This window comes from Lepidochelys kempii, chromosome 2 (assembly GCF_965140265.1).
Source record: "Lepidochelys kempii isolate rLepKem1 chromosome 2, rLepKem1.hap2, whole genome shotgun sequence".
Taxonomy (NCBI): domain Eukaryota; kingdom Metazoa; phylum Chordata; order Testudines; family Cheloniidae; genus Lepidochelys; species Lepidochelys kempii.
The window spans coordinates 224,069,517-224,082,328 of record NC_133257.1 but is presented as its reverse complement, the minus strand read 5'-3'; the positions used below and the strand labels follow the sequence as shown (position 1 = coordinate 224,082,328).

Here is a 12,812-nt window from a genome sequence, read left to right as displayed (position 1 = left end):
ATCCTGCTGGTCACCCTGCCATGGCTACATTCTATTTTTAGTGCACTGGCTTGATGACAGCTAGCACTGGTATGTCTCCTTGAGCTGGGAATCGCATGCCCAGCTCCATGCGTAGATGTACTCCAAGTTCCTAGACATTACCCTGTACATAAGCGTACAATCATACCATAATGCCCTCATCGGGAAGCTATCTCTATCAAAACAGAAGGCCTTACGTTTTTTTGGACCAGCAAAGACACTTGAAGAAGCTAACCCTCCTGCTTTCCCAGGCTGGTCACCTATAGAAGGAAGAGGTGAAGACTATTGCTATGGGCTACACCAGCCTGAAGTCTCACCATTTGTGAAACCTTGCTTGCATAAGAATGGCCATACTGGGTCAGAGCAATGGTCCACCTAGTTCAGTATCCTGTCTTCTGACAATGGCCAATATCAGATGCTTCAGACGGAATGAACAGAACAGGGCAATTTCTAGTGATTCATCCCGTTGTCCAGTCCCAGTTTCTGGCAGTGCATAACAGTGCTGATCCATCTATTACCTTGCCTGGTCCTGCAATGGCAAAAGCTCTGATGACAACGTGAGTCCGAAGACTGAGAGCTAATGAATCGGAGCCCTTTTAAAAAAAGTGTTTTACCTGTTTCTTTTGCTTAAGAAGCTGGGAGAAATCCTAGACTTTTAGGGTTTTAGGATGTGGGTGTGCGAATGCATGTGCGAGCACCTGTAACGCCCTAAGGGAAGATGCTAGAAAGAAATATTCCCCAGGTTAAAATCACACTAATCGCTGTCTCTTGAATGCTACTTATAAAAGAGTTCTGTGCTGGAATCCTGAGAAATTGTAAAACTCTTATATGCAAATTATTGGGCAAGAGTATTAAATTTTTGCTTATCAGACAGTTTTGTCATAAGAATGGTCATACTGGGTCAGACCAAAGCTCCATCTAGCCCAGTATCCTGTCTTCCAACAGTGGCCAATGCCAGGTGCCCCAGAGGAAATGAACAGAACAGGTGATCCATCCCCTGTCACCCATTCCCAGCTTCTGACAAACAGAGGCTAGGGACACCATCCCTGCCCATCCTGGCTAATAGCCATTGATGGACCTATCCTCCATGAACTTACTTTATTCAAAAAGGAATAAAGTTTCACTGAGATTTCTGCTGGGCATGGCGAGACGAACAGCTTTAGTCACCACTGTATTATTTATTATCAATTTGTATTGTCATAGTGCCAAGGAGCCCCAGTCATGGATCAGGATCCCTTTGTGCTAGGTGCTGTACAGACACAAAACAAAGACAGTCCCTGCCCCAAAGAACTCACAGACTAAGTATAAAACCAGAGACTACAGACTGATACAGATGGACCTACAGGAGAGTACAAGGAAACAATGAGACTATATTGGTCAGCATGATAGGCAGTGGTCTCAGCACACCAGCAGCCTAACCACTGTTAAGTTTTTGTATGCCTCATGGCAGAGGAGAGTTTGAAGGGGACGTTGAAAGAAGCTAATGATGTAGCTTGCAGATGCAAGTGTGAGGGGCACCATGGGTGAAAGCATGAAGGTGCCTGTTTGAATATTTAACAAATGGGAGATGGAGGCTGGGATCATGAGCTGATGTGAGGTAGGAGCTGACCTTCACTACTGCATGAGAGATGGGGATAGGCCATGAAGGGCCTTGGAAATGAAGACAAGTAGCTTACGTTTGATGCGATAAAGAAGATGCCAGTGGAGGGATGAAAAAAGCAGGGTAGCACGATCAAAGCAACAGGCTAGGAAAATTATCTTAAAATCCAAGGAGAAGGCTTTGATTGGCTTTGAGATTGTAAATCAGACATAACCAGGTATTTGGGTCTCAGAATTATGTTATTTAACCATGAAAACCTAATTATACTGCTAGGATTAAAAGTTCTTTAGTTGGGATATGCACAAATGGGCCACCACCTTCTCAGATTCCTGTTTAGGATTTGAAAGGATTAATTATGTGCTGTATCAATTGCAAGAGCTAACTAATTTGATTTTTATATTAATTCATTGCCTTTGCCATTGATTGATTGCAGTTTGATAATTGTATTAATTAGTCCTTAGTTTGGTAAAGTTTGTAGTAGTTGAGTCCTAGTGATATGTTTTCTTGACTTTTTTTTTTGCTTGTTTATTAATTTTAATACATTTATATAAAGAATATCGAATCATTTTTCTTTCAAGAAGCACCTTGGGCCAGAACCATTCAGAATCTGAGACTTTGTCTACACTACACGTTACTTCGATATAACTCAGTTGCTCAGGGTTGTGAATCATCTCTCCTGTCTGCTTAGAGGCTCTCCACAACAAACACTGCAGCAGCGCAGCTGCACTACTGTAACTGCTGTAGTGAAGGTGTAGCCTGAGTAAAACAGCGTTTTGACTTAATAGCCCATTTGGGTCCCTTTCATTTCACCTCTTTGGCTATTACATTGAAATGGGTTATTCCTGCACGAATTGAGTGGTTGGCGCAGTTTCTTCCCCCCTCCAAGTAAGTTCAGTGCCATTTCATCTGTCATGCCACAAGAACAAAACTGACTGCATATGACTGATCATCAGTACAGTGGAATTCAGTTCTGGCGATCACTGCTTAAATTGATCATTTGAGCTATGGGAATCTGAAATTACTTTTCCAAAGCCCTTTCCTGTTCTGATGTTTTAGCCCCTTGCTTATACTGATCACTGAAGCATTTGGTTGTAAGGACAACCATGGGACTCATTTCCCTGATTTATGCATGGCTTTATGGATCACTTGGCTGCAGATTAGGAATTTGAAAGCTTGCAACAGTATCATTTCTAACCTGACTAACCTGCCTGGACATGAGTTCTGCTGGGTATATTAATTCTGGCTTTGTAAAATGGAAATTTTCCTTCTGTGCTGCTGTCTTATTTGAGAAGTTTTGTTTTCTAAATCTTGTTGTAGCGATGAGCTAGAGCAATCAAAATGTGGTTGTCCATATTTATCCTCATAACTAAAAGAAGGGTTTTAACTGTGATGCTTGGATTCAAAGACAAACTTCCATGAAGTTTAGGCGATGTCATCTTATAACAGGAATTCACTCTCCTTTTTTTGGAGGGGGCATGCTAGAGTGTGTGTGTGTGTGTGTGTGTGCACACATGCGAGGAGGCTGCAAGAGGAAGGATAACAAGGGAAAGATAAGATCATTGGTCATCCTGGACATGCACAAATTAATTTGGTATTTTACATATTTAAGTTACATTTTCAAAAATGTGTACCTAAGATGTAAAATGAATAGCTCTAGGCAAACAAATGTTAACTGTTATTTCAATATTACCCCCCCCCCTTTTTTTTTGCATTTGCACACACTGCTCCATGTTTGAGTGCAGAATCGAAGTGTGCACTTTTGAAAATGTGATCCTTAAAGACTTTAATCTTATAAGCACTCTATACTAATATAGTCACAGACACTGAGGTCACAAAATCAATTAATAGATTTATGGTTGCTTCCTTTCAACCATAACTGAATACACAATAGTAGGATAAAAATATAACATAATGGGGCTGTAACTTCTGTTGTTACCCAAGAAGTTATTGTGTGCTGTTGTTAATATTCTGTGCAGAGCAAATATATGTTGAATAAGAAAGAATATAGATATTCACAGAAAGTGATTTAAGGCAGCTGTATCTGTAATCACTTGAAGTGCACAGAATTCTTTTGCACTCTAGTATTTCAAGAAGTTTTATGGAACTTTGACAGAAAACAAGACAACCTTGACATTGGCTGTGTAAACGAAAAGGTGGTGTCACCTGCCTAGCGTTCAGCTCAGCAAAACTTGTTAGAGATTTCCAATCCAGTGTACTGCATGGCTTGGGCTAATAGAATACAGAACAATTATGCGTCTAAATCATTGGTTTAAATCCAGCCCAGGGTACTGGGAACCAAATGCTGTCATCATCTTGTGGCTGTGCAATGACCAATGCAGTTTATTAAGTTGGCAGGGTTCTTAGTGGACCAATTTCTACATTGCAAAACCCACCCCTACAATTGGTATACTTGTTGACAGGCCTGAAAGAGAAGCCAAGGATTAAATTGAGAATGATTTGATCTCAATGGTTATTGCTGGGTGCTCAGCAGGTGTGAAAATGTGGCCGCTCATGTATGTGCCTCACTATGGATTTAGGAGCCTTCATTTAAATTTCTGTGCTTGAAAATCTTGGCCCCAGTTTTCCACAGATAAGCAAGTGTGGTGAGACTAAGGGGCAAATTTTGAGAAGAGCCTCTGAGGGAGTATGCAGGGAGAGTCAATGTAACTTACACCTTCTTCCCTCACATCCCTTATGGTGCACATCATGCCAACTTAGCACTGGGCTACAGAGTCAGGTCTATACAAGGCAGCTTACATCAACCTAACTCTGTAAGCATCCTCTAAAAGGTAGCTCCCAGTGATGTAACTCGCCCACTGAACTAACTTAATAACTCAACCTCCGTGAGAGGCGCAGCGCATAAGTCGATGTAGTTAGGTCAACGCAGTGTCACTGTAGACACTGCATTGTTTACACTGACTGCTGCTGCCTTTCAGAAGCCGTTCCACAATGCCCCACACTGACAGTTAAATTGGTGCAAGTGCTTCTGGCGAGGACACACCGCTGACACAAGGAATGTAGTGTGGACCTGCAAAAACAATTTAATTACTGCAATGGCTGTACAAAAACATAGCTTAGGTTGACTTAATTTTGTAGTGTAGCCATACCCTTAGATTCTCTTGCGCTCCCTCTGACGCTCACTCATTTACCAACATGTAATTTACACAGTCTTGCCAATCACTTCTGGATTTGTCTCTAAGTCTTTGAGTTACCATATTAGTGCATATAGGGACTTACTCTTGATGATCTTCCTGTTGTTGCTCTGGAATATGCTGAATAATTTCATAAACTGTACTGTGTAAATCCTGCCCTTGGACAAAGCCAGAGCCAGAAACAGATGGACTTGGAACCTAAAAGTAACGGGCAATATTTTTGCTATGAGTACAGACGGGAAAAGCTGGTGCAGGAACGAAACGTACAGAATAACCTTCCCTCCCTTCCCCCCCCCCCCCCTTTTTTTTAGGAGAGATGTTCTCCACTGATTTTGTTCACATTGCATAGCTCAATTTAATTAGTTTCAATTTGATTGTTGAGGAAGGGAATTTTATCATACTTACAATATGGCATTTCACAGACTTAAATGCAGTTAGAAACCCAGAAATTTTAGGATGCCCCTATTGCATGTAGGGTAAAAAGTGCTTTACATTACTGTACCACAAATAATAAAGGGAGAAATAAGCTGGTGAATTAAAAGCTGGGGACAAAGGACAAAAGTAGTCAGTGAGATGATTCAGGATACATAAAAAAAAAAAAAGCTAAGAAAGTCAGGGCAGTGTGCAGTCTACAACGTCTAGATTCAGCCCTCATCAATACAGAGTTTACTCAATCTGCATACTCCCAAACTCCAATTCTTAACGATTCATCTTTCACCTCTGTGTCCCTTTCCTACTGAGCAATATGACTGCAGTGGGTTAAATACTGATCTCAGCCACACTGGTGTAAATCCAGAGTGACTGCACTGAAGGTAGTGGAGTTGCTCCAGTTCCAGAGTCCAGCCCACTGCCTCTAATTCTAATTCTCTGGTGTACAGTCTCTCCTCCTTCACTCTCCAAGGCCCTGACTCTGTAAGGTATTTAAACACGTGTCTGACTATGAGACATGACTAGCCCTAGTGAAATCAATGGGTCTACTTGTGTGTTAAGAACCTTGCTGAAGTGGGTCTTAAACCCCTGACTCCCACCCTAGTCCTGACGTCCCTCCTATCTTCATGAACACTCACAGATGCTCTTCTTCCTTCTTTAACGCTTTCACCCTTGGAGTGGCCTACTGTTATCTAGACACTTGATGTTAAAAATTGTTTTCCTTGTCTACACTACAGTTACTTTGGTATAACTTACGTCACTCAGGGATGTGAATAATACACATCCCTGAGCGATGTAAGTTTCATTGACCTAAGCGCTGGTGTAGACAACACTATGTCGTGGGAGAGCTTCTCCCACTGACAACTCCTGCCTCTGCAATGGATGATAGCTATAGTAAGCTGATGGGAGAGCTCTCTCCTGTTGGCTTAGTGCATCTCCACCACAAGTGCTACAGTGGTGCAGTTGCAACAGTGCAGCTGTGCTGCTGTGACTGCTGTAGTTTAGATGTAGCCTAAATGCAGGATTGCTTAACAGAACTAACTTCTTTGCACCGCTTTGAACCTGGGCATGTCTCTGCTGCTTGACATTGATGTAAATAAACACAGTGAGTAACAGTGCTGATGAATAAGTCATTGAAATACCTCCAAAGAGGCATCTCATGTGGCCCTTTTGAGCAAGTCGCATAGAGATTCTAGTGTAAATACTACATACATTTTAGTGAATGAAATAGAGCCTTAATTGGTTGGCTACTGATTTACTGGTAAAACACATACCGTAGGAACACCCGTGGGGTCTGGAAAAGCGATAAATTCATATATTCCAAAGTCATCCATAGCATTTTCATGCCCTAAAATTAAAAAAAGAAATTATTAATAGGTAACATAAATGCAAACAGGAACATTTCATTATGGATGGGCATTCGGCCTAATTTTGAACCCCCCTGGATTCGGAGACTTTGAAAGTTCTGCTTCTGTCTTCTACTGTTCCACCCCACCGCTAGGGCTGGCTCAGTTCTCAAAACTTAGAGCTGCCACACTGATGTTTAAACTATTCTTGGCTGCATCCAAGGGGGGCCATTACACCGTTGAAGATAACTGGAGAGCAGTAATACTCTGGCCATCCCCCTTCACTAAGCCACCTTTCACATTCTCCCTACACTGGTCTATGAGGAGCAATTTCCCTATGCTGGGGAATACCCATGTAGCTAGTGAAGCATCTCTATTGCTGCTCCATGGTTTATGGAAGGAAGATTCAATCTAATTTAACTAATCTATCTCAGTATTTATATCATGCTCAGCACCAAAGTATCTGACCACTGGCATGATCCAGTACTTTCCCCCATGGCACTATGAAGAGGCCCAGCCCTGTTCAGCAGGGGCTAGGGGGCTTGAATTTGGCCTTATGCTCCTGTTTCATTCTTTAACATTACCTGAGAATGTCTGTGCCTTTCTGTAATCTGCTCCAGGCCTAGAAAACATAAACATGACTTTCAGTTTGATCTCACGGGTAAAGAAAAGAAATATAGCCCGAAACCAAAAAAAACCCCTCTCCTTTTTTGGGAAAGACACAAAGCCATAGTAATGATTTATTTTATTACCTGCTCTGCAGCTTCCGTTGTAAAACTGAAAAAAGAGATAAAGGAAAATCAACCTTTTTGTTATAATGTCCAGAAAATGCATCTGGAGTGTGTTTAAGTTTTACCCACCTTTATGTGGCTGATATCTTTTCCATAAGAATAGAAGGGACATAGATAGGATCAAAAATAATGAAATTCCTGTTATTACTGCTAGAGGTGACAAAGATTTTCCTTTCTGGGCAAGCTTCTCCAGTCCTGTGCCAAAGAAGAACAGATTCATAGCCTTCATAGCTAGTCCTTCACTATATATAACATGTTATTGAATCTTCGCTGAAGTAGTGTCTCCAGACATGATTTGTGGCCCGCAAGCCTTGCAAACAGGTAACTCTTGAATTATTGTGAACTAGGTAATACAATGTTTTTCAAAGACATACCTGAAATGGCAACTTGGCACAATAATTATATGCAGAAACCATTCCAAAACATGTATGGTACCGGTAACTAGGTGGAGGCCACTATGAACGTTATGGCAAACAGCACCAAATGCGAAAAAAAGTGCATCTTACAAGTATTTTTGAATTTAGCCTCACAGCTCCACGAGGAAGTATGTAAATAGTCCTGTCCTATGCACAGGGAGATGGAGCCCCAGAGGGAATAGATTATTTGATCAAAGTTACACAGGAAATCAATAGTGGAGTTGGGACTAGAAACCAGTTTTTCTTAGTTCAAATCCTGTGCATTAACCGCAAAACCCTTCTTCCTGTATAAATTGTAATTATAAAATATACACTTTTTATGTGCCCATCACCATAGTATCTAAGCACTATGTACAAGACTCAGATACATCAACTCTGTAAGACCACGTTCTCTTTCCCTTCCTGGGTTACTACCACTTTCTAAACAGAGATACTTTAATTAAAATGAACATAGAACTGTTTGTGTTTTTATCATTGTCTTCATGGTAGTATACAGTAATTATTAGACAATAACATACTATTAAATCATTGTGTCTGCAAATCAAGACCAGAATTTGACAGCTACTAAAAAGTTCTCTCCTAAACATACTGGCGGGGGGGGATATCCTGTCCCCACTGAAGTCAATAGGAGTCTTGTCATTCCCATCCTGCAGGGCTTCTTTTTTCTAAAATTTGTCTTCTATCGGCCACTTACTCAATAATGATTGGGGGAGGTTTAGATTGGATATTAGGAAAAACTTTTTCACTAAGAGGGTGGTGAAACACTGGAATGCGTTACCTAGGGAGGTGGTAGAATCTCCTTCCTTAGAGGTTTTTAAGGTCAGGCTTGACAAAGCCCTGGCTGGGATGATTTAACTGGGAATTGGTCCTGCTTTGAGCAGGGGGTTGGACTAGATGACCTTCTGGGGTCCCTTCCAACCCTGATATTCTATGATTCTATGATTCTATGATTGCAGAATCATTTCCTGAAGCAGGAAGCACAACTCTGAAATGCAGAGCCAGATTCAGGCTAAGCCCTGCATAGATAAGGGGCCTTGCAAAGATCTCATCAGGGAGCCTGGTCCCTGAACCTTACGAGCATCCCCTTTGGCACTAGCTGTCTCATACTCCTGTGTCCTGGCTAACAGACTAGATGGGCACAGAGCAGTGAGTCCACTGCAGTCTCTCTAAGGCTACTAGAGCTACCCCTCTGGTGTGTGCTCCCAGGGAAGCTCAGGAGGAGCTTTGGCTGACTCGGGCAGTATGCACCCTGCGAGTTGGAGTCCCAGTGCTGTCTGTATGACACCCAGCGGTGCCCAGGGCAGAAGTTTGCCTTAGTCTGGGGTACATACGTAACAGGGAGTTTGACAAGCACTTTATAATCTACAATTCAGAGAAAATCAGTAGTTCAAGTATTTTGGACACACCGTGAAATAGGGAGAAAATTATTTATAGTTGTCTCGGGTCAAGAGACTGAACATCTGGTTTTATTATTTAACAGGTGAGTAGGGTAAAGCTATTGGGAAAGACTTACTGTAACTATCTGATCTAATTTCAAGAGGATAAAATGGTGTTTCTCCATGCAGTTTCACTCTCCCATGTGTAGCTGGAGGGTGACCACACTCATTAGCTCTTGTTATAGACTATGTCTTCGTTTTGTTTTGCAGCTATTTTATGTTTATGCATAGCAAGAAATGTTGCTCGGAAAGATTTGGAGTTGAACTTTGCCATTCAGTTTCCAAACCAGAGAACTATGGACTTCCTCATTTCAGTCACAGCACTGAAATCAAAACCATGAGGGGAATTTTTGTCAGTAATTTAGTTTTCTGGCCTTGTTTGTGCCAGTGCACAGGCCCTGCCTCTTCCTCACCCTCTTTGGGGCACTGATTTCCCCCATGTCGAAAACGAAGGGAGCAGTCTGTTGCTCCCTGGAGATCCAGAGCTATAATTCGGCCTAGTCATGACTCATAGGATACTTTCTCATGTAACAATAGTCTTACCGGACGTGTGATATGATTGTTTTTACAATGGAAACATTTTACTCCAGTTAAAGAATCAACAAGACTGTATTAACAGAACATTCCGACTGTCAGTAAATGCTGTGTTAAAGCCATTCCATGTTGAGCCTACGTGCTGGAGCTGCATATTCAGAGTGGCACATATACTGCAATGCCTAGATACAGAGGGAGTCATAACTTAATTTCCTTGCCTGGGTTCCCATCAATGTGTTTCAATAGATTTACGTGTTAAGGGTATGTTTACACAGCAATTAAACACCCACAACTGGCCTGTGTCAGCTGACTTGAGCTCGTGGGACTTTGGGTATGAGGTTGTTTAATTGAGGTGTAGATGTTTGGGTTCGGGGGAGGGTTCCAGAGCTGAGGCTCCAGCCCAAGACCAAAAGTCTACACTGCAATTAAACAGCCCTGTAGTTTGAGCCCCGCAACCCCCAGTCAGCTGACATAGGCCAGCCGCAGGTGTTTAATTACAGATTAGACGTACCCAAAGACTCTTCATCTTGCATTAAACTTTGAGGAAGCCAATTCCTGTTTGCAGCAAACCACATGTAAATAAAATCTGCTGTGTTCTCAAAGATGGAGTATTTCACTCCCATTATATTTAAATACAAAAGATTTGTATCCAGTTTTTAGATAATCCTTGTTCTTCCCCTCCCTGTAGCTCATTAGGTCTCCTGTTTGGAGCAGACCTCTGAAAAGAACTGCAACTTACCGGCAGTACTTGTGCTGGGTATATTTTCCAGTTAACTCGTGAAAGGCTAACTTGCCAGGTACCAGTGCAAATGTTATTTGTCTCTCAAAGAGCCTGTTCTTAGTTAAATAAATAAAATGAAATATCTCACCAAGTGCAAATATAAAAGAGAGATGGGGTATCCATGGCATCACACAGCAGCAAATGTGTTTGATTACATGCAGTAATATTATAACCATATGCCATAGCTTGTAAAGTGCAGTGGTTCCATTTTGGCATTGCTAATAGGGTCAAGAATTATAATGACAGTAATTAGCAGACTGTTTCCAGACTGAAGGGTGCCAGTCAAAAATAAAGAATGACTCTGGGAGAAGTGAAACCAATGTGGATTAGGAACAGGTGCAGCATTGCTCCCAGTAGTCATGCCAAATATGACAAAAAATGATTAATGGATATATTTTTGGGTCATATTATATATGATTGTAATAATACAGCATATCAGTCATCATTAGGGACTGAACCAAGATCTCCAGAGCTGAGGGTATGTGTTGCTACAGCTTGAGATAAAGTACTAAGTTTCCTAGCTGACCACTGTGACACACTCATAGCCCGTGTGAGAACGATGTGTGATATACACTGAACAATGGGTTACATATCCAGAAGTATTCTGTTGACTGATGGTTTATTAATGGAAATGTTCACAAACTCCAGTTTTATAAACTGTAGCACTATTAGATGTGATATTTGCTATTCTTCAGTGTTAAAAATGTTTCAAGCTTGCAGTTAGGAATTTGAAACAATATCATATGATTTAAGTGACTAATCACATATCACAAATAACAAATATCAAACAGTTGAAGTCAATAGTTTCCAAATGAGACAAGGAAAAAATTGTTAGCATGAACTACTCTGTGAGTCCATGTTAATCAGGAATATGTGTAATTTCAGGATGGGTCTGCAAACTATTCAGGAACAGAAATATAGGCTAAATTTGTTGAATAATGTAGTCACAATTCATAATTTGATCAATTCTAGCTTTCAGGGATTTCTACATGTATGAAGACTGCAGTTCCTTTCTGCTAGTACAGATATGGGAATTCTTTAGCTTATTACATGCTGAAGGTACAGCAGATTGGTCCTTGGGCTGGAAATGAAGAAAGAGATGTTTAATTCCCAACTCTGCCACTGTGTAGCTATAGGTATGTCACTTTACCTCTCTGTGCTTCATTTTTGGGATTTATAGATCATTGATAGGTTTTTGATCAGATTCTCACACAAACTGCTAAATTATATGACTCCCTAATATTAGTACTGTTTGTTAGGATATAGATATTCAGGCCTGTCTATAAAGGCCTATACTCTAAGAATTTAAGTGTATTCTTATCGCTTGGCTAGTTCTAGAGGTATAAAAGAAAGAATCAAAACCACTGTCTGCCAGTGTAAGGGCCTTCTCTTACTGTGACAGTTTGTGGCCCTGTGCTTAGGCTCAGGCCTTTGGCTAAGCAGCAGAGGCAGCCATAAGCTGGGAAGCGAACGGTCACATCCTCACATTCCAAACTAGTCACACTGAAATAAGGTGCTATTCGGCTGTTAGGAATACAATCCTGTCCTGATAGTTCCTATCACCTCCAGAGAAAGGGAAGTGCCTAGAAAATGTAAAAGGAAACTTAGTTTGATAGCATCCTGTCTGGCAAGAACTCACTTATCAATAGCTGGGATGTGAAATCCTCACTTCTGTATTGTCTTGTCATTATAGTTCCCACTTTGCTATTGTTTGTCTGTATAATCTCAGTCTGGTTCTGTGATTGTTCCTGTCTGCTGTATAATTAATTTTGCTGGGTGTAAACTAATTAAGGTGGTGGGATATAATTGGTTACATAATCATGTTACAATATGTTAGGATTGGTTAGTTAAATTTCAGGAAAATGATTGGTTAAGGTATAGCTAAACAGAACTCAAGTTTTACTATATAATCTGTAGTCAATGAGGAAGTGAGTGGGTGTGGATGGGGGTGGGCATGTGGGTGTGTGAGATGGGAACAGGGGTAAGAAAATTGGAATCATGTTTTGCTAAAGGGGGAAATGGGAACAGGGAATGGGAGTAAGGAAGTTGGAATCATGTTTGGCTAAGGGTAGGAATGGGAACAGGGACACAGGTGTAAGGCTCTGTGGTGTCAGAGCTGGGAAGGAGGATACTAAGGAAGGAAACTGGAATCATGCTTGCTGGAAGTTCACCCCAATAAACATCGAATTGTTTGCACCTTTGGACTTCGGGTATTGTTGCTCTCTGTTCATGTGAGAAGGACCAGGGAAGTAAGTGGGTGAAGGAATAAGCCCTCTAACACTGCTGATCTTTGTTTCCTTTGCTCGTAT

General features: G+C 41.3%; 1 protein-coding gene across 3 annotated transcripts in view; it reads right to left on the bottom strand.

Annotated features, from left to right (window-relative positions):
• Positions 1-12,812, bottom strand: part of HEPACAM2 (HEPACAM family member 2) — a 30,748-nt gene that overhangs the window by 2,358 nt on the left and 15,578 nt on the right. The window contains exons 5-9 of one of the 3 annotated variants that reach the window (XM_073333951.1): positions 7,406-7,531; positions 7,298-7,322; positions 7,130-7,167; positions 6,474-6,547; positions 4,856-4,968 (exon numbers count right to left, since the gene is read on the bottom strand). In XM_073333951.1, the coding sequence (XP_073190052.1) occupies positions 4,856-4,968; positions 6,474-6,547; positions 7,130-7,167; positions 7,298-7,322; positions 7,406-7,531 (376 nt within the window). Of the gene's footprint in view, positions 1-4,851; positions 4,969-6,473; positions 6,548-7,129; positions 7,168-7,297; positions 7,323-7,405; positions 7,532-12,812 lie in introns of those variants that run through there. The other 2 variants (XM_073333952.1, XM_073333953.1) reach the window with 2 other exon arrangements.